Source organism: Sparus aurata, chromosome 7 (genome assembly GCF_900880675.1).
Source record: "Sparus aurata chromosome 7, fSpaAur1.1, whole genome shotgun sequence".
Lineage (NCBI taxonomy): Eukaryota > Metazoa > Chordata > Actinopteri > Spariformes > Sparidae > Sparus > Sparus aurata.
The window spans coordinates 23950892-23969600 of NC_044193.1; the positions used below are offsets into that span (position 1 = coordinate 23950892).

An 18709-nucleotide genomic window follows, 5' to 3' on the forward strand; every position below is an offset into this window, starting at 1 on the left:
TTTTGATTGTCAGTCACGTTTTCAGTGCAGTGGTTATTCTTGCATTTCCTTTGCACTGAAAACAATACATTTAAAATTATATGACTTCTGCTGTGGACTGTAACAAAAAAGTATGTTCACTAATGTCTGGAGAATATGACTTAGCCTGGAGCATCTCTGGAGTACCGCAAAGCTTAACTGATATTGGTCTATTGTGAGGCATTTCACCTTTAGCAAAATTACATGACTGTGAGTTAAATATTGCACTTGTTCAACCCCAGTGAGAATGTCTGATTTAGTTTGATCAAAGACAAGTACAGGTAAATAACATTGAAGTACAAATTCTGTACATTTGAGTTTGCCATAAAACAGTCCTGCTCACTGGTTTGCAACATGTGTAATTATTATCTCATAGTTTATATACCATTGCACAAACCTAGCCCTTCTGCTAACACATTTCCTTCGAGGAAACAATGAATAGGAAACCTGGTTTTGTCTCTTGGTCTTGAATAAAGTAATAGAAGCGTTCGTGAAAACTGCCATTTGTACGATACAATGTTTCAGCTTATGATTTGACTCATCCTCCAGTTGTGAATCCGAGATCTTAACCCTAGGTGTGTTCATGTGAGGACTGCATCTTAAACTAATAAAGTCATCGTACACGCCCTTGTGTGAAATTATTTTCATCGTGTTGAAGACTACTGGATCATGATAGCAGTTGTGTCACCTATGTTTTATATTCATTTTCCCCTGAGTGTGAAATGACGTAATTGAGGTTGTCTAGCTAAGCCCTAGCTTAGACACTAAATTAGTATTGACATTTGCTAGCTCTGTATTCTCAAGACTTTATCCAAACAACGTCGGTTGACGTTGGACTGAAGTCCGCGGACAAAGACTACGTTGCACAGAAGGCAAACAGGAACAAAGAAATGAAGAGGGACATAAATAACTCCTCGCAATTGAGGAAGTTGATGCACTGCTGTCATTAGCCGCCTAGCTAGCTCGCTGTCAAAGGCGAATGTTGTTAAACGGTGTTAGCCGGCTAACGTTAGCTGTCCTGGCCTTTAAAGCACAATGTTTCCACGGCTCGCTTTATATTGTCTCACATTGTCATAAGATGAAGGGAGGTGTACTGTAAAATGCGTACATGTGTATTGACAAAGTCATACGATAATGCCACGGGGCTTAATTTAATGAAAAAGACACTCACCAGTGTTGTTTCTGTTCAGAGAAATGTAAGCAGCAACCGAGTCCGTTATGAAAATCCTTCCCCGCGAATAGAAACGGAATAGAAACGTTCCGCGTTGCAACAATAAACATTCAAGCGAAATAATTTAAACTGTTAATGATGCCAGCTCTTTGCCACTGACACAGCAGCACATCGTGGAGTAATAGAATTATTGAAATAGATAAAACAAATGTTGCCCTTACCCACAGGCCGTTGTTCCTCATCTGTATTTAAAATAGCCGTATATATTTCTATTGCAGTTCTGCTTCAAGCTGGGCATCATTAAACTCTCTGTTTTTTGTTGTTGTTGTCGCTGTGTGAATTTATTTGTCCGTATCATGGCTTATTCTGCATGTGTCTCTGTTCTCCCACAGATGGAGACAAACACCACAGTCCCTCAGGCAAGAACTTCCCCCAAAAAGTTGCATGTTGGTGACTTCATAATGCCAAATGTACAGAGGCCCAACGACACAGGACGAAGAAGGTTGAGCACCCAGTTGTGTCAGCAGGTGAGCCTGAAGTGTCCTTAAACTAGAATTCGAACTTATTTCAGCTGTAGGCACTTAGCTGAGTCTGACCTCTGACCTCCTGGTGAGAGCAGTAAACAAGCCGAACATGCATTTCCTCAAACAAACCATGAAACTCTGGATGCTTTTAACCTTGAATATATTATGTGTCTCTTATGTCATATAAAAACACAATCTGAGAGGAAGCTTCATCTTGTATCCTGTGTGAGTTTATGTCATCGTCATCCACTTGGAACTTGTAGAAAAATGTTGTTACTTTACCTTCTCATCCGAACATCAGAAACATGTGCTTACTGTACAGTAGTCTCTGGAGACAGAAAACTACTTGTTTCACTTGTGTCGTGTGATTTATAACAAAATATATTCTACTCACTCTTCATACATTCTGTTCTGCAAAAGTCTTAGAAAGTGAACTATTTCCTTCTGCAATGTAGTGGAGTAAAAGTTGAAAGTAGCATGAAAAGAAAAGATTCCAATGAAGTACAAGTACTGCAAAATTGTATCTATGGCTTGTAGTTAATGTCCATCCCACTACTGCAATCATATCACAACAAACAGCCATTAACTTGTGATCAGTTACAATTTTTTCAGGGGGAATAGTGACGTAGTGTAAAGCAGGGGTGACATTACAATGATATTGCATGGACAGATTAGTAAATCATCTCTCTTGGCAAAATGTGCTCAGAGATTTCCCACGACTTTGCAAATCATAATACTAGATTGAGTTTGATATGATCCCTCCTGCTATCATGCCCTCAGGATCACCTCACAAACTGGAGTCTTTATTGCTCCCATCAATTCTAAGCATCATTATAATCCCTGTGTGCAAAAGGGACAAAACACGCTTCACGGTATCACACAGTCGTGTCTATTCAGATTTGCTGTTGCACCGCTGTTTTTGTTTTGCCTCATAAACCATTGATGAATTTGATACATGTGCCTGAATTATTCAGACTGATGGTGAACAGACTGGAGAGGAGGCTTAAATAATCAGAAGGCTTCAGATTTGCCTCCACAGTGAAAGCCGGGGCCAGCATCTGTGGTTTTTTCGCAACCCTTGACTGTGGCAAGAAATGACAAACACTGTTGCGGAGGAGGAGAGAGGATTCGAAACCGCCCTGTCACCACATCTGAAGAACTAGTAAAATTTCTAATCTAACCCATTCGACCAAAGCCAGCTGTGCCCCTCCGCCTCAGTGGGTATTGGGCTGTTTTGGTCCCGTTTGTTCCCTCTCCTTTGTGCCAAACATCAAAGCATGAGACATTTACCTAAAGACAATTAGACCTCTGAAATAAGCCAATAGTTTCCAGAGTTTCCCAATAGAAAACTCAATAACTACTGCGATTTTGTTTTTCTTTTAGAGGAGATTACTGTCAGAGGGAAGCTATTTTAACAGACGACTAACTGCCACAAGAAAGGCAACGTTTAGGAAGACGAGGGTTAACGTCGCAAATTGAAAACACGCGCCTTGAATAGATGTGGGTTTTCCGTTAATAAAAGCTGGAGACTGGATGCTGCACATGGGCAACCAAATGACTTAAGGGCTAGTAAATCACATATATTAATCGCACTCCAGTTCAGAGGCGGGTCGACGGTGCTCTTCAGAGGACCTGAGCTGAGTCCGCTCCCCCTCCTCGAAGGAGGCCGTTTATCCTTGCAGAATGCTGCATTCATGTGCTCCTCATCAACTCACAACACCAGGAAAATTAGCCCTCAAATGTCAAGACCTTCTCAAAGTGGTAGCAGGGGCCTGTAGTTGAATTCTGAAAGGGAACTCTGGGAATGGTTTTATAAAAAAAAAAAAAAAAACGCACTTGATGAAAGCACGAGGAAGCCTACAGCCTGCAGCTGGTTCCCAAAACCAAGACAATCCTCAGCAACAACTTTTCAGGGTGTTGAAGAAAAGGTATTCATCAATAATTCTCAAATGGAAGATGTAGACTTCTAATCGCGAGTCAGAGGGATGGACATCGTCAGGTACGGTGTCCTCAGATGTCCATGGAGCTAGTTGGAGATTCACAGAAAACCGTCTGAGGCAGTTTGCTGTAAAATCAAATCTTAAGCCTGAGCAAACAGTTTCATCCAGCGCAAGAACTTCTCTGAAAGGGATACTGTGGCCAAGTGCACAGACCTCCTATTACACCTAAAAGGCACTTTTACGAGCAAAATTGGAGAAAAGAAAACTCTGTTTGAGTGAGCGCTGAGGGGGGAAAACTCAAATGTGTAGGTGAGTCACTCTGTGTGGCAAGTGCCAAAAGCATCTCCCTCCTGAGTGCTTGTTTTCTATACTTAAGTGTTCTGCAGGTCTGTTATGGTCCGTATGATTTATTGAGTTCTTTGGAGGAAACAGGATGTAAAGCCAACAAATAAAAAGACATTTTGAGTCTCCACTCCTGTAAAGGGTAGCTGTCGTGCATTCACGTTGAAACTGGAATTTCCTGTCACCTGGGCTCATAACTGCCTGTGCATTCATGTGCTGTCGGAATAATTGGAAAAATGAGTTCCCGACTGGGAAAATTCATGTCGTGAGACTTGCCCCCTCAAGTCGGAACAGCAACTCAAATAGTTGGGGAAAGTTTTGACATGGCAGGAAACATAGCTGATGAAGGGAAATGTTTGGTTGGTCGCACATCGAATTTAAATGTTTTGCTCTCATGACATTTTTCAATATGGTCTCAGTTGCTGTCCACGTAAGCTCCTGAACACGTGCAAGTTGGAAGAATTACTTCCCAACTGAGGAAATGGGACAATCCAAGGAGCAGTCAGTCAGAGGTGGTTTGCTGAAGTCAGTCTGTCATTTGGTCATGGGACTTCTGGGGACAGCTGTTGACACTGTGGCTGTGAATTACTGTAAAGTCGTCAATGACAATTCCAGTTCTCTCTTTTGCAATTTATGGTTCCACGCCTTCCCCTCTTGATGACGGTGCAAACATTTCAAACTAGCTTTGCTTTTTAATTGTTCCCAGCCATATGCGCCGTATGTCCAAACCCACCACAGCTGTCTTCAGACTTTTACTTTAATTATATGAGACGCTGTGCAAGATAAGTACATTTTATTCTGCTTGGAGACTTTTTTTTTTTTTAATTTAAGAAATATCTGCCCAGTTTGACCTCAACCATCTGTTGTAAAAGAAAAAAAAATATTTGAGTCCTCTGTTGGTCGCTTCCTCTGGTGCTCCATGATTACTCTGCATGTGTCAAGTGATATAGCCATGCTTGTGGCTTTGTGAGGCTGTACTTAGGCATAGCAGGCGGTTTGGCAACCAATAGCGGTGTGTTCCAGGTCGACAGAGTGCAGGACAGCAGCAGAACAGCAGCAGGACAGGGAGACGTGGACTCTGTGTTCATGACATTGATGCTTGGTGCTCACACGCAGTCAAGGCTGGTGCACATTGTTTCCCCGTCGAACTTCTGATGTGAAGATGCCGACCAAGTTATCATCACCACCACACTGCTGTCTACATTCACCCTGATTCGGATTGAAAAGATGCACTATGTGTTCATGTACGGTACAGTATGGAAGTACAGCTGTGGAAAATGTCAGTCCTTAGTTCTTGGTAAGTACCAGAACATCACAATGTGTCCGTCTGAAAGTGTCCGTGATGAGCATGTGAGAGGATGAATGGTCTCTGTTAGAGTTTCCACCGCTCACATGCCAAAACAAAAATAGCGTTTTCCAAAAACTCCCCTCCAGAGAACATCTGATCTGTTTTGCATGGCCCCAATTGGTAAATTGACACCAATCAGTCAAAAGTCTATTTTTTTTTTTAAATAAGGTGTAGTTTGCAGGGCTTGGTGGTACCCATTAGCTTTGTTACATATATTAGGAGAGGCTGGGCAATATAATTATGGTATCGCATCTGTATTTGTCAGACAGAAGGAATGTCTCATTCCTAACAAAAATATAGCAACGCAATGTGCTGATTTGTTTTTAATGCATGGTTTTTGAGATATCCTATTTCTCTGACTGGAACACTATCAGTCCAGTTATTCCCTCTTAAGAGATTCTCGTCCACGATGGTGCTTACAAAGTGCATTTTTGCAGAGGAAAAATGTAAAGCCGCAGAGAGCCTGTCGAGTATCAACAGTATCGTGCACACATGGCATTATAAACAAACAGCGGAAAACAATGAAGCCTGCTGACCCCCTCGTTACCTCCGAGCAGGGTTTGGAAACAGAAACGAAAGAGGAGGCTGCTGGGTATCTGGCTCGATCGGCACGCAGTCGTCCGCCCGTCAGATTGCTCAGCAGAACATACCAGTCGTTGGACAGTTAATGAGAAAGTACTGTACGCGGTCACTCTGGCAGAGACAGATGGTGGTTTGGTGTCATATGGTATGTTGCTGTTTTGGAGTGAAGACAGTGATGGACAGTGTGCAGGAGAAATACTGTAGCTGCACTGGAATCAATCCCTGTAATACAACTGGGCGCTGATTTGAGTGCGAACCTGTTTGCGTGCATGTGCGTCTTTAAAAAATAAATGTTGTATATGTTAGCTGGTCTACTTCACTGGAAGCCACGTATCTCCCAAATGTAGAAGCAAGCCACGGGGCCCAAGAGGGTTTACATTGTCTGGGATTACCTTGGAAGGAGTCCTCACTCAACCGTGACAAACTAAACACTGTTTAAAAGTACAAAGCCTCGCGACTCTGCTTTTGTAAATCATTTTAGGATTCAAAAATCACTGCACCACCACCGCTTGTTTTTCTAAAAAAGATGAATTTTCTTATTTTTTGGGGGGGAAAAGTTTGTTTGTGCCTCTCTTAATTTAATTTAGTGTCAATGAGACTGTGTGTAAGATTTAGTGGCATCTTCATGAAAAACAAGAAAGTCATGGCCAGCTTGTACATTTTGAGTGTCTGCTGAGCCGTCAGACTTTGTGTCACTTTTTAGCCTTTCATAGGCTTAAACAAGGCTCTGCTTCAGAAACTCTATCCAGTCCTCATTATACATGCATGAGGATGACCTGCTCCCCATGCAGATATGCAAGGCTCATTCTAAGTGAAGGAAAACAATGACTCTTAGTTTCAGGTGATTATACACTAATGACAGCGCAATTGTGAATATTATATTACATTTCTGCCAATAGGGCCCCTGAATCTTGCACACCAGACCTTTAACTGAAGTAGCAATAAATCAACATGGCTTTCACTCGACAGTGTTATATATCATTATATATATGTAACTATATTTCTGTCTTTGTGTGTCGTTCAGTCTCTGGATGTATTTCTCACGGGCACAATAAACCACAGAACACAAACATTCTCATTTGGAAGCAGACCTTTATACATATTTACAAAAAGAAAAACAAATTCTCCGCACATGAGCGGAGATTAGTTCGAAGACAGTTTCATTCCATCCGCAAAGAAGTCATTCTGGAAAATCACACGGGAGGAACATTGAGGCCGAGATCTAAATACAGCATAACAGAGTGAAACACACACGGCTGTTGTAATGAATGGGGAGCAGCTCTGCACCACGTCTTTGAGGGAAACACTGAATGTTTCAAACGGTCGGCCATAAAAATGTCTCGTAGGAGTTCTGCCTCCTACTCGCGTGGTGTTTGGATCCGACACAGATATCCACACACACAAACACACACAAACACACACAATATCAACAGGCCGGAGCTGTGCAAGCTTGATTATTTTCATATTTTTGTAGTTTGTAATTTGATCCACATTTTGGGAGAGCAAAGACAAAATAGACACTCTTAAACTGGCAGTGGGTTCAAAACAAAATCAAAGTTGGCGTCTTTTCACAGGAAAGCGGAGGTTTCGACATTTTGAGGGTGTGCATTCTGGCAGCGGCGAGAGTCAAGGTCACTAGCTGCTCGCATCTGCTGTTAGCTTCTATAATACTGCCAAGTGGCTAGGTTTCTGTTATCTGTCTTTCTGAAAGGTCAAATGTTGGGGTTTTATTTCCATTGTTTCTTTCTGTTTTCAGTATCTGTCTGTGTGCTAAGCTAAGGTCATAATTTGCAGGTGGTAGCAACAGCATAGCAACTGCAAAATTACATGAGAATAGTATCTCTCTACAGATCTAAAACAGCACGAGTTAAATAAAAGCAGATAAACATATATCCAATAATGCTGAACTATTAAATCAAGCATCACCAGTAAGACGTGGTAGCTAAGCGGCAATCATTTTGTTAGCATTAACACTACACCGCTTCAGGGAGGCTTTGACAATGTGCTAATGTCTACGACTCTTGGGATATCTTGGTCTTATCTTGCCAACAAGCTGACTGCCATTTTATCTGGGTTATTACAGTCATGTTCATTTATTTTAAAACATGAGGCCGCTGTGGAAAAAGATGTTAGTGTGCAACAGAAGCTAGCTAGGAGCGGGACCTAGCATCGGATTCTCTACGCTTGTTTAAGTGTGTATTTAATATTGTGAGGAGCTTACAGACTGTATAGCGGTTGTGACTCATGAAATATTGTTTGTGAATGCTCACAATATTATTATGGCATAACTTTCAGTCAAATAACTGGTGTACAGATACTAGCCAGTACAGTGGTGGACGCTAGCTTAGCTTCAAACATAAACAGACAAGCTTTTGACAGGAAACACTTCAATATGAACTTCTTCTTCTTGTCTGTGGGCTCATACAATGACTTGCAGGCTTTATCTGCCGTTAACACCATTAAACACACCTGTGCTCGCCCTGACAGCGTTTTTCTTCATGCCCTAAATATGATTTCCGACAGCAGTTTGAAAAGCCACCAAATCCTGATTGCATTTGGAGTACACTGCCAGCTTCACACTCACCCACACACCCTCTCATTTTTGTGATGTGGCCGTACCTGACACTTACAGTACACACTTTCAGCATTTACACACACACACACACACACACACACATACACACTCCCCCATAAACTCCCCTTTTCTCTCTTTACTCAAACACACACATTCAAGAAGAAGCTCAGCGTCGGTTTGCCTTTTTCATGTGGCCAAAGCCTAGGAGCCAAAATGTTAATTTTCTGCTCTGAGCCGTTCTTGTTTGTTTTTCCTACAGCATCAAAAGTGCCTCCGATCCATCGCAGAGTTCACAATTTGACAGATCTACTGGCTTGGCCGGCGAACCTCCGTTTGAGCTCCTCTCGCTCTGATCCAACTCATGTCAAACACACACAAAGACACACAGATGCATGCTGTACAAGCACTCACACACATACAGAAAGAGTGAAAGGGGACTGGAATGCTGCATCGTGGGATGTATTTACTGTAATATAGGAGGGATTACGTGATCTGCTTCACCATTGTGAAATGAAATAACATATATGAAAATATGAGACTGTTATTATTGGACTTTACCGTGCATGTAAATCTCCTTCCCGTAAATCAAAGAAAATAATTCATTTAGTTTGTTTTTCTCAGTAGTATTACATATTTACATCCCTAATTCAGTCAAATCTGCAAAGTGCTGTACTTCTGCTGCGTTCATTTTGTTTGAACACTGGGTTTATTTTCATCATTCTGGGAAACAGAAAAACAAATAATGAAATTTTAAACACTTTTATTTCCTTTTGCCTCGAGCTGAAGCATTTTTTAATTTCAAAAGCCTGCAGGACTGTCCAGATTCTCAAAGAAGCTACAATTGCAGGCGGCAGTGATTTGTGTTTCCCTCAGGTGGGAGTGGGAAGGTGTATGGACAGGGGCAGGTACCAGGAATGGTAGCATTCAGAAAGAAAAAGATAGAAAAGTACTGTGCAGAATTCAGTGTGTGGGCACAAACTTACAGTACAAGCATACAAAGACAGACAGACAGACAGACAGACAGACAGACGGGGAGACAGTTTGTGAGACATGGTGAATGAACTGTTTGATGAAGAGCTTCCCAAAAACTCTGACCTCACAAGTTCTGAAATGAGCAGCTTAACTCCAGACTAAGCAAATAAATACCACTGAGAATAAAGATAAATAGAGGTGGAACAATTTGTGTTGGTTTAACATTTTAACATTAAGAACAAATCACAATTTACTGCCTTACAAAGTTAATGAAGTCACTCACATCCACAAAGTCCAAATTCCACTCGACGCCAGTCCTCTTCAGCACTTTGTCCAGTTCCAACTTTGTATAATAAAGGCTTCTTTATTATACATCAGGCCCGCTTCATAATTTACAGCCAGATGTCATTACCAGCTGGAGCTGAAGGACCAGCAGTACATTACTCCACTTCTTTAGTTGAGCTGGACGCCATTCAAAGTCACCAGTGGCCCACTTTGGATCCTGAACCATGAGTTGAGAAACATGCATGTTCTGTATAAAGTCACTTGGCAGATCAGTTCATTGTTCGGTCCTCTTTGAGTCACGTTTTCTTGTCCATGTCGTATCAAACACCACTGAAAACATCTTTTTTAAATGCATCTTTGTGGCCGAAGTTACAATACAACATTTTTTCTGTCCAGTAGATACAAAGCCTCAACAATTTCTACTTGCTAAAAGTAGATTTTATATACTACGAAGTAAAATATCCCTGTTCTGCCAAAAAATGTACATGGTTATGAGGTTTAGGCTCATTAAAACCACTTAAAACACAATCAATCATGAATGTCAAGAGGAAATTTATAGTTCTTCTCGGTTACTGGAAAGGTTCGTCTAAAAGCAGCTACACAGTTATTTTCCCAGAAATTCACATGACAAAAACGAAAATGTGTAGATTTGTTTGCAAACCAGAGTCGATGTGCAGATGTTACTATTGTCCTACGTGACAACAAACATAAACATATAAATGCGTTTCCTAAATCTGTACACTGTCTTCACGTGGGACTAAACCAACCCTCAGAATAGCATGGAGCATTTTCTGTGACATCACTGAACAATTTTTCCCACACCTATACTAAGCTCTCAGTTGCGTGGCAAGAAATCAGTGCCACATATGTCTGTGAACCATCCAGCTAACATAGAGGAGAACATAATGGAAACATCTCCTGCATGTGTCTGCGTGGCTGCGAGGTCCTGGGAGAGCAGATCGCTAACCTCATCAAAGACCTGCTTTTCTCTGCCCTTCATCTTTGTGGTCGCGGCCAGACATCTCGTGCTCACACTCCACCTATCTGCAGAAACTAACAGAACTCTCACTGGAGGTGACTTGTTGCTTTTTGCCCTTCTGAGCAAAGAGATGCAAAAACTCATCAGTGCTATTTACTGCTCTCCACAGCCTAGAGTAAACAATAATAAACCCGTTAATTAACTATAACTGCTGATTATTTTCCAATAAGGTTTTTAGATTGATACAAAGAATTTTTAAAAGCCTCCCTTTAATGTCTGAGTTCAGTTGTTGTTCAAGGTTGCACCGACATCTGAGATTTGTTTTTCTTTCTTTCACATTTCTGACGATCAGAGCTCATCAGTCAAAACCTTTTTCATGAAGCCCAAGGACAGGCTGTCTGTGAAATTTGAATGCAACACAAAGAAACGTTTGGAAAATGCTGCTTGCAGCTGCACTACATGACTTTAAAAAAGAAAAGGCATCATACTGTTTACTATAGTGGATTAAATGTAAAAGGTTTCTGTAAGATGACTTTCAAAGCGCACTGAAAGTTCTGCCTCAAAGGTACGAAACCAATCTGAAAACATCTGTTTTGGAGAATAATTGGCAGTATGTATGGGATTTGTAATTAATGGGCAGGAACATGCAAAGCCACCAGTATGGTCCTTGAGGGGTTGGATGGTTTCTCAAATGTTTGATATCTTCTTTTGATACAAGACTTTTTTTTCCCTCTGCAGACGCTCCAAATCCGAATCCTCTGAGTGATCCGGACGTGCCCTTCATCCTTCATTCAACATGCTACACAATCTAATGTCCTCTCCTTTAGCGTCTTTATTCACAGTCTCTGCTGTTCACGTCCTCCTGTACATACTTCAGTTGTTTGTGTGTAGCTTAGTTTGGAAGTTTGTCCCTAAAATGAAAGGATGCCTTTTTTGTTTGTAGATAAGTGCATGCGCATGTCGATGTCTCTGTACATACAGTATATGTCTGTTTCTGTGTATAAGTTAAGTGTGTGTATGTGTGTGTTAATTAACATAAATGTGTGTTCCGCTCTCCTCTTCTGCGGCACGTTCAAGCGCTCCTCGGTGCCCTCTGCTGCGGCTTGCTCCTGCTCTTCCTCCCCGCTGCTCTTCCTCCCCCTCCTCCTCCTCCCCCTCCTCCTCCTCCTCCTCTTCCTCCCCCGTGCTTGTGCCTCTCCCCCCTCTCTTTCTCTTTGTTTGGTGCCACCAGGATGTCACCGTGGCGGCGGTGGTTGCGCGGGGGGCGGTATCCCAGCGCCCGGCAGTGCTGGCCAAGGTTTCCTGGGTGAATCAGCGCCATCACGTCCTCGTACCAGGGCTGGGTTCCTTTGCTCTGATAAGATGAGCCAGACCAGGAAGCGAGGAGGCGATTGGCTGAGGGGCTCCAGACGGCAAGGCGGACAGTGATGGCGGTCCAGTGGTAGCCATGCTCCTCCACCTGGCAGTGGTAGACGCCACCGTGAGACAGCTCAGCCTGACGAATCAGGATGCCCCGCTCGATCACCACCAGCTGGTCACCTGTTACCACCTGGAGAAAGAGAGCGATATTATGAATGAGTATTATTAGCTATGAATGACTTGTGCCAGAAAAAGGTCACACTCGCTCAGTCTTTGCAATTATCAGCAGTCACTGTACTGGAAGCAACGGGTGCTAATTGCATCCTTGACTTAAGTTTGTGGGTGGTACTGGAAACTTCACATTCTATGGAAGTTTAGGATGAAGTTTGTATCGTCCAGTGTTTATAATCTTTGTTTGAAAAATTAGAGCCTAGTTACAAGTATCACAATAAAATATGCGTGTGTGTGTGTACCTGGTTTAGCTCAGGACTGTTCTCTCCAGCCTGTTTGTACCAGGTAACAGCAGCATGTCTAGATCGGGGCAGACACTCCAGGTAGGTGCTGTTGCCCTCCGCGACCATCATCACCCTCTGCTCCGCCTCTACCTGCAGCCCGGCTAAATGAAGGTGAGGGAAAGATGTGACCGGTTAGAGATCTGATTTTTTTGTTTTCATTTTAATTTGTTCACTTCTCTTGATAACTATTTCTTTCATTACATACATTACATTATTTTGCCTTTATTTGAAGTGTGTTTCGCTAATTTGTGGTGTTTTTCTTTATACTCATTGAGGGTCAAAGGATGAAGGGAATAACATTAATTGTATATTGTGATTTTGAGCCGTAACAGTATTTTCATTGAATGCTGTTACTCTGCATATCCTGCACATGTGTCTACCAAAATATTACACTGTATACTACTTATGTATAGGACACTGAGGATAAAAACTATGTTTACAACAGTAATCAGTAAAAAAAAATATGTACAACATAAAGTGATATTTGAATCGAATTATCTGTAGCTAGGTTGTTGTTAAAGCTCATGTGTCACAGTAACAGTCTGCTAAAGGTCACACCACAGTGATTGTATGAGTCTTTACAGTCAATTAGCTCCTCACCTCCCTGTCTGACACACTGAGTCAGTGGATCTTCATCCTCCCCTAAGTGGCGAGCATTCCTCCTGTAGAGAAAAAGACATGAAATTACAGTGAACAAATTGTTAGTCGCTCAAAAGTCTCCAATGCTCATTACACCCTGTAATGTGGAGAAGTGTTTGACGCAACAATAAACTGACTTCACTTGAACAAAAGTGGGGCTAAACAACGCAACGTCTCTCCTGAGTGTGGTGCTCAAGGAAAGGCCATGGGGACAGGAGAAAAAAAAAGCTTTTTCCACTTGAGAGGATCTATTTGGTCAGCAAATTTCACGCCAGTCTGCCTCATGCCTTATTGAATTTTGTGTGAACAAAGTGGAAATTGTGATGATGATGGTATTAGAAGAAAGGTGACACCAAAACATTATCTTTGGCAAATACCATTTGGAACTATGTCCGCGTGTCTTTCTTTGTAAAGGAACCAAGTGTTGGTCAAGAGGAAAAAATGCTTAACATTTAATCAGCCAGATCTGAGTTCACATGTAATGTGAGCCACATTCCAAACTATCAACAAATGTGGTTTAAATCTGATTAGAGAAGATCAATTCCATGTGTTTGTCCTTGGCTGTCCAGAGTTAGAAAAAAAAAGAAAAATCATCGTTTAAGGGATTTCCAACATAATCAGATTAGTGTTTTGGCTGAACAGATTGAATTTGCCGTCCCTACCTGCGCACGGTGGGCATGAAGGGGCTGCAGGCGTGTCCGTCCCAGGTGCAGTAGGGGTCTCTGGCCAGGCAGCACTCAGCGCAGGCCTGACCATACAGCTCACACTGATACAGGCCCAGCTGAGACACACCCTCCCTGGAGCCCACAAACAACCACTGCTGGAGATGGAGGAAAGGAGAGGTGGGATGAAAAACAGAAATAATGATGGAATGGAGGCGGAAAGAGAAAGAGGACGCAGGAAAGTAATAAATGAGGGAAGGCCACACGAGAAAGCAACATCAGTTTGCTCCCGTTAAACAGAGAGACACGCTGACAATCAGAGCTAAACCAGATTCATCTTCACTCTGAGTCACACATCTTCCTCACACTGTAACAATGTCAGTGCATGGCCACGGGGAGTGTGTGCATGTGTGAGAAGCATGGCGATGCTTGCTTTTGCTTATTTTCATGTGTGTGTATGTGTGGTTGCCTGAGCGAGCTTTAGATTTTCTTTTCATGAAACCCAGACTATTTTAATAATGCAAAGTGTATTTATGTGTGCGTGTGTGTTTGTGTGCATGTGTGTGTGTGTGCGTTGAATCTCTTCATTATTGCTCTGACTGAGGTAGGGTAACCATAGCAACTGGTGATGAAGCTGTCCTTGGAGATACAAGGTGGGGAGATGAGTGATAAGTGAGATGTTGCGCTTGTTCGTGTGTGTGTGTGTGTGTGTGTGTGTGTGTGTGTGTGTGTGTACGTGAGTGTAGAAGAGTTCGGAAGTTTTTAAAGTGAGTTTCTGTCTCTCATCTGTTACCTTTTTCTTTGAGAGCGTGATGGCTGTCACAGGTGATTTGTGCTGTGGGGAGGAGAGAGAGAAGAAAAATTGAGAAACACAAACAGAAAAAGAAACTGTCATAGTCATAGATAGATAGATGGATAGATAGATAGATAGATAGATAGATGGACAGATGGATAGATAGATAGATAGATAGATAAAGAGAAATGTGTTCATATCTTTGGCTTCAGCTGCAAACCTCAACAACAGTTTTAAATAATTCAGAGTGCTGATCTCATCGTCTGGTAATCAGATATGTTTCCATATCACTTTCACAGACCTCAGACTTTACAATAGAGAGCTGGTCTGACCATTTTCAGACAAAGAAATCTCAACCACATCAGTGAACAAAGCTTTTCCAGCATTTTGAATTTGAACCTTTGATGCAATTAATACTGGACTGAGCAGTGAATCCTGTAAACTGTGGTTGTCTAACATCATAATTAGGAGCAGCTGTAGTACTTGAGCCAAATCATGCTAAATGTACAGGAACAACCTTGAATGTGTTTACTATACTTCTAGTGTTATTGTAATCAGGAAATATGTGTGTTAAAAACACAATATACAGTATAATGAGACATTTGATCAGGCTGAATTAAACTGCTTCCTTTGTGCCCTTGCATTTAAAGGAGCGTACAAGTGACTTCTTAAGTACATACAATCATTCAGGCTTTACATTATTGCCGGTAATTTCGAATGATGATGATGTGAACACAAGGCTGTTCATTGAAAGCCATTAATCTGATCTGATCATTATGTTGCAATGCAGCCTTGAGTCCAGACCGCTATAAAATAGTCTGTGCTGCATTATCTCCTCACAATCAAGTTATCAATTCTAATATTTATTACAAGGAAGTGGATGGACACCAAAGGCAGGAGAAATACATTTGAAAAACTGACACACAGCAACTTTGCAGAAAGATTACCTGCAATGCAAAGTACACACCTTTATAACAAAAGGCTACAAAATCCCTGAAATAAGAGACTGCTGTACCTGAAAGACCTGCAGCTGCTCCAGAGTGACTTCCTGACTTTGACCGTGTTCTCTGGGCAGATGGATGGCCTTCAGCACAAGGCCCGAGTCTACAATAGGAAAAGATTGATACATTTTATTGTGAAAAACATACTTCTTGGGGTTAAAACACTAAGCACCCAAGGTCCGCTGCAAACACTCTACCTGTGCCAATGAACAGGACATCGTAGGTGCCGTCCACAGCCTCAACTCTGTCCACCAGCAGTTTGCTGAACTTGTAGTGAACACCCACTCTGACCAGGAGGGGGCGCTCTCCAAGTGGCAGCACATTTTCCTAAAACAGTGAGAAAGTATAATTATTTCAATTTCATAATCAGAAAATCTGAAGCACTGAAACAGTACATGTTCCACTAATGAATTTCATTCCAATCATATTGTTTATTGTTGATAAGTTCTCAGTGTTTTCTTGTAATCTCACTTAAACTTTTAACAGGTTATGAAACAAACAACTTAATTAACATGACATACATAAGCAAATAAGACCATCAGGGAGATAATTGGTTACATCTATATCATTATTATAGTTATAATGATTCACTCTTAATGCCTGTCACCTGATCGGATACAGTAATTTATAAAATAAAACCATTTATACTATTTGTTAGAGCGCTGAGGACGAGTTAAGCCTGAGGAAAGAAGCAGCTCTGTCATCTGGCAGTACTGTGTGACACTAAAACAGAGTTTACTTTGTTTCAAGGCGTTCAGAGGCACAAGAATTGACCCTTCTGCACAACAAGCAAGCATCTATAAAATTAGATTGGTGTGATTTAATAAAGAGAAATATCAGCTGAACCTGCAGCAGCGGGTGAGTCCTGCTGAAGAAGATGACGTCGTCAGGATACTCTCTGGTTGAGCTGTAACTTCCATATGTACTGCTGGGACACTGAGACACAGAGACAAAAAAAAGGAGACGAATGTTTGGAGGACAGAGAAACTTTCATGCAGCACCTCTGGTGTAATTCAATTGAAAAATCACTTTCCATCCACATTCTCGTATGAAAATAAAGCACCTTATTTTGCTGAACCTACTGACTTTGTCACAATATGCACAAAAAAGTGTATAAAAGAGTGTCGCTACAAGTCTTTATATAGTGGCTACATCATTAAAAAAGACAACATATTTTGCAATGTCTCTTTTTTTGTGATTTGGCCACTACAATAAAGGTATTTCCCTCTTGTTTGAAATACTATCTTATATTTAGAGCGCCTGGATTGCCCTCTTGTTCGAAGCACTTGGTATCCACACAGTTGGATTATAAAGTATAAAGCAACCAGTCAGAGTTTTGAGTATTAACTTACAGTTCCTGGTCGGGGGTAGGGCACCTTGCCTGTAAATTCTGCCCACTTGTACTGAGGTCCCTCCTTATGCAGGAAGTTTCCTTTGAAGGCCCGGACAACATCTTCCATACGATAAACGCACACTGCTGAACCATTCAGGATGTCACTGAGGAGAATCCAGGAAGAGAGGAGGAGAGCTGTCACTCTTCACAGTCAGAATTTTTCCATCCATTATTCCTCTGGCGAGCATGAATAAAAACATAAGCTGAGCGTGTCTGATGATTTCACTTGATGAGTCGCGATGGTCTTAAAGCAGTATATTAAATAAGAAAGCGCTGCACTGTATGAAGAGCTGTGAGTCATTGTGGCTGTTCAGCTTGAACGCATCAATTCACTGAATGTGTTCCAACCCAAAGTCCGGCCTGGATGAATGTGCGGCTTTCAGCACATCGGTCCCCACCACAACACATCCCATCCACTGTAGTTAAGATCATGGTCAAGATCGTGGGCAGAGCTCCTACAAACAGAAAGGCTGTGTTGTGATGTATCATGGTGGTTTCTTTCAGCTCACATGGCTGACACACACAGTAAAGTATGTTTAGTCTAATTTGTCACTAGAGGGAACCTCTATTTTCTCTCTCAGCTGCTTAGAGCTGTAGGACAGAGGCACTGTAGCTGGTATGGAGTTTACATTGTTCCTTTATGAGACTATAGAAAGGAAATAGCTTTTCAGTATGAGTTTAAATCTGTTACGAAATGACGATCCTTCTTCCAACTATAAAGTTCTGCTGAATTTATATGTAAAGTGAATTAAGATGGAAAAACCACATAACAATTTTCCCATGAGTACATTTAAAAATGACATTTAAAAGACATTACCTATTTCTACTTACTTCTCCCAAGTTTTCTAGTACATATTCTCAAAGTTCTGATGACTTTACAGTCAATTTAGAGAGCAATGAATTTAGGCCACAGTAAAACCATTCGTCGTAGGATTTGTGATAACGCAGTTTAACCTTAAATTCCTTGAACATCAAATTCACCTGTGTGCAGATAAGGCAGATCACTTTATCTGTCGTCTGATGTTAGATGAAATTAGGCCGACTGAGAACTGCCAGATCGTCCACTTAACTGACTTTAGCACCACTAGTTGCCGTGGAACCAGCAGCTTGCTGAATGATCATTCTTAAGCTGACCAACGCTTGTCGGGGGGGTTGCAATTTGACGCGTTCACAGAGTTGTAGATTAAATATGCCATTGAAAGTTTCTAAATCAACGGCATGTGATACATATGTATGTTATAAAATGCATGTATTTCATGTCAGGATGCCTCCTCTAGTGGGTATGTATTTTTCTAGTAATATAGAGAACTTGACAATAAGTTTCTCTTTAACACATCTGAAAATGTATCTAGAAACAACTAAACACTGAAGCAAGATGTTTCATTTCGTTGTCAAAATATCAACAGTAGTGTCTGGCATCTGAGATCACATGTGTGATGGGCAAGAATCCACACATGTGGACCGAAGGGGCCACAGCTGTTCCAAAGAATTCCCGCCATGACTCTCCCTTGACCATGTGTGTAATATGAATTCCTAATATTTTGTTATATTATTTGACAAGTTATAACTGAGATGTTAGATGAAATGCCCAAACAAATAAATAAAGGAAGT

At 41.5% G+C, this 18709-nt stretch overlaps 2 protein-coding genes across 3 annotated transcripts in view; both read right to left on the minus strand.

The window, feature by feature from the left end:
* The window catches only part of borcs6 (BLOC-1 related complex subunit 6), a 10590-nt gene extending 9032 nt beyond the window's left edge, over positions 1-1558 (minus strand). Inside the window, exon 1 of the mRNA XM_030423811.1 lies at positions 1190-1558. The gene's annotated coding sequence lies outside the window, so the exon portion shown is untranslated. The remainder of the gene's footprint in view (positions 1-1189) is intronic.
* Positions 1559-6997: 5439 nt separating this feature from the next.
* sema3h (sema domain, immunoglobulin domain (Ig), short basic domain, secreted, (semaphorin) 3H) overlaps positions 6998-18709 on the minus strand; it is a 57530-nt gene continuing 45818 nt past the window's right edge. Inside the window, exons 10-18 of one of the 2 annotated variants that reach the window (XM_030423363.1) lie at positions 17058-17202; positions 16552-16641; positions 15903-16032; positions 15720-15808; positions 14705-14746; positions 13912-14066; positions 13211-13272; positions 12569-12711; positions 6998-12285 (exon numbers count right to left, since the gene is read on the minus strand). In XM_030423363.1, the coding sequence (XP_030279223.1) occupies positions 11809-12285; positions 12569-12711; positions 13211-13272; positions 13912-14066; positions 14705-14746; positions 15720-15808; positions 15903-16032; positions 16552-16641; positions 17058-17202 (1333 nt within the window). In that variant the 3' untranslated portion in view covers positions 6998-11808. Of the gene's footprint in view, positions 12286-12568; positions 12712-13210; positions 13273-13911; positions 14070-14704; positions 14747-15719; positions 15809-15902; positions 16033-16551; positions 16642-17057; positions 17203-18709 lie in introns of both variants that reach the window. The other variant, XM_030423362.1, reaches the window with a different exon arrangement.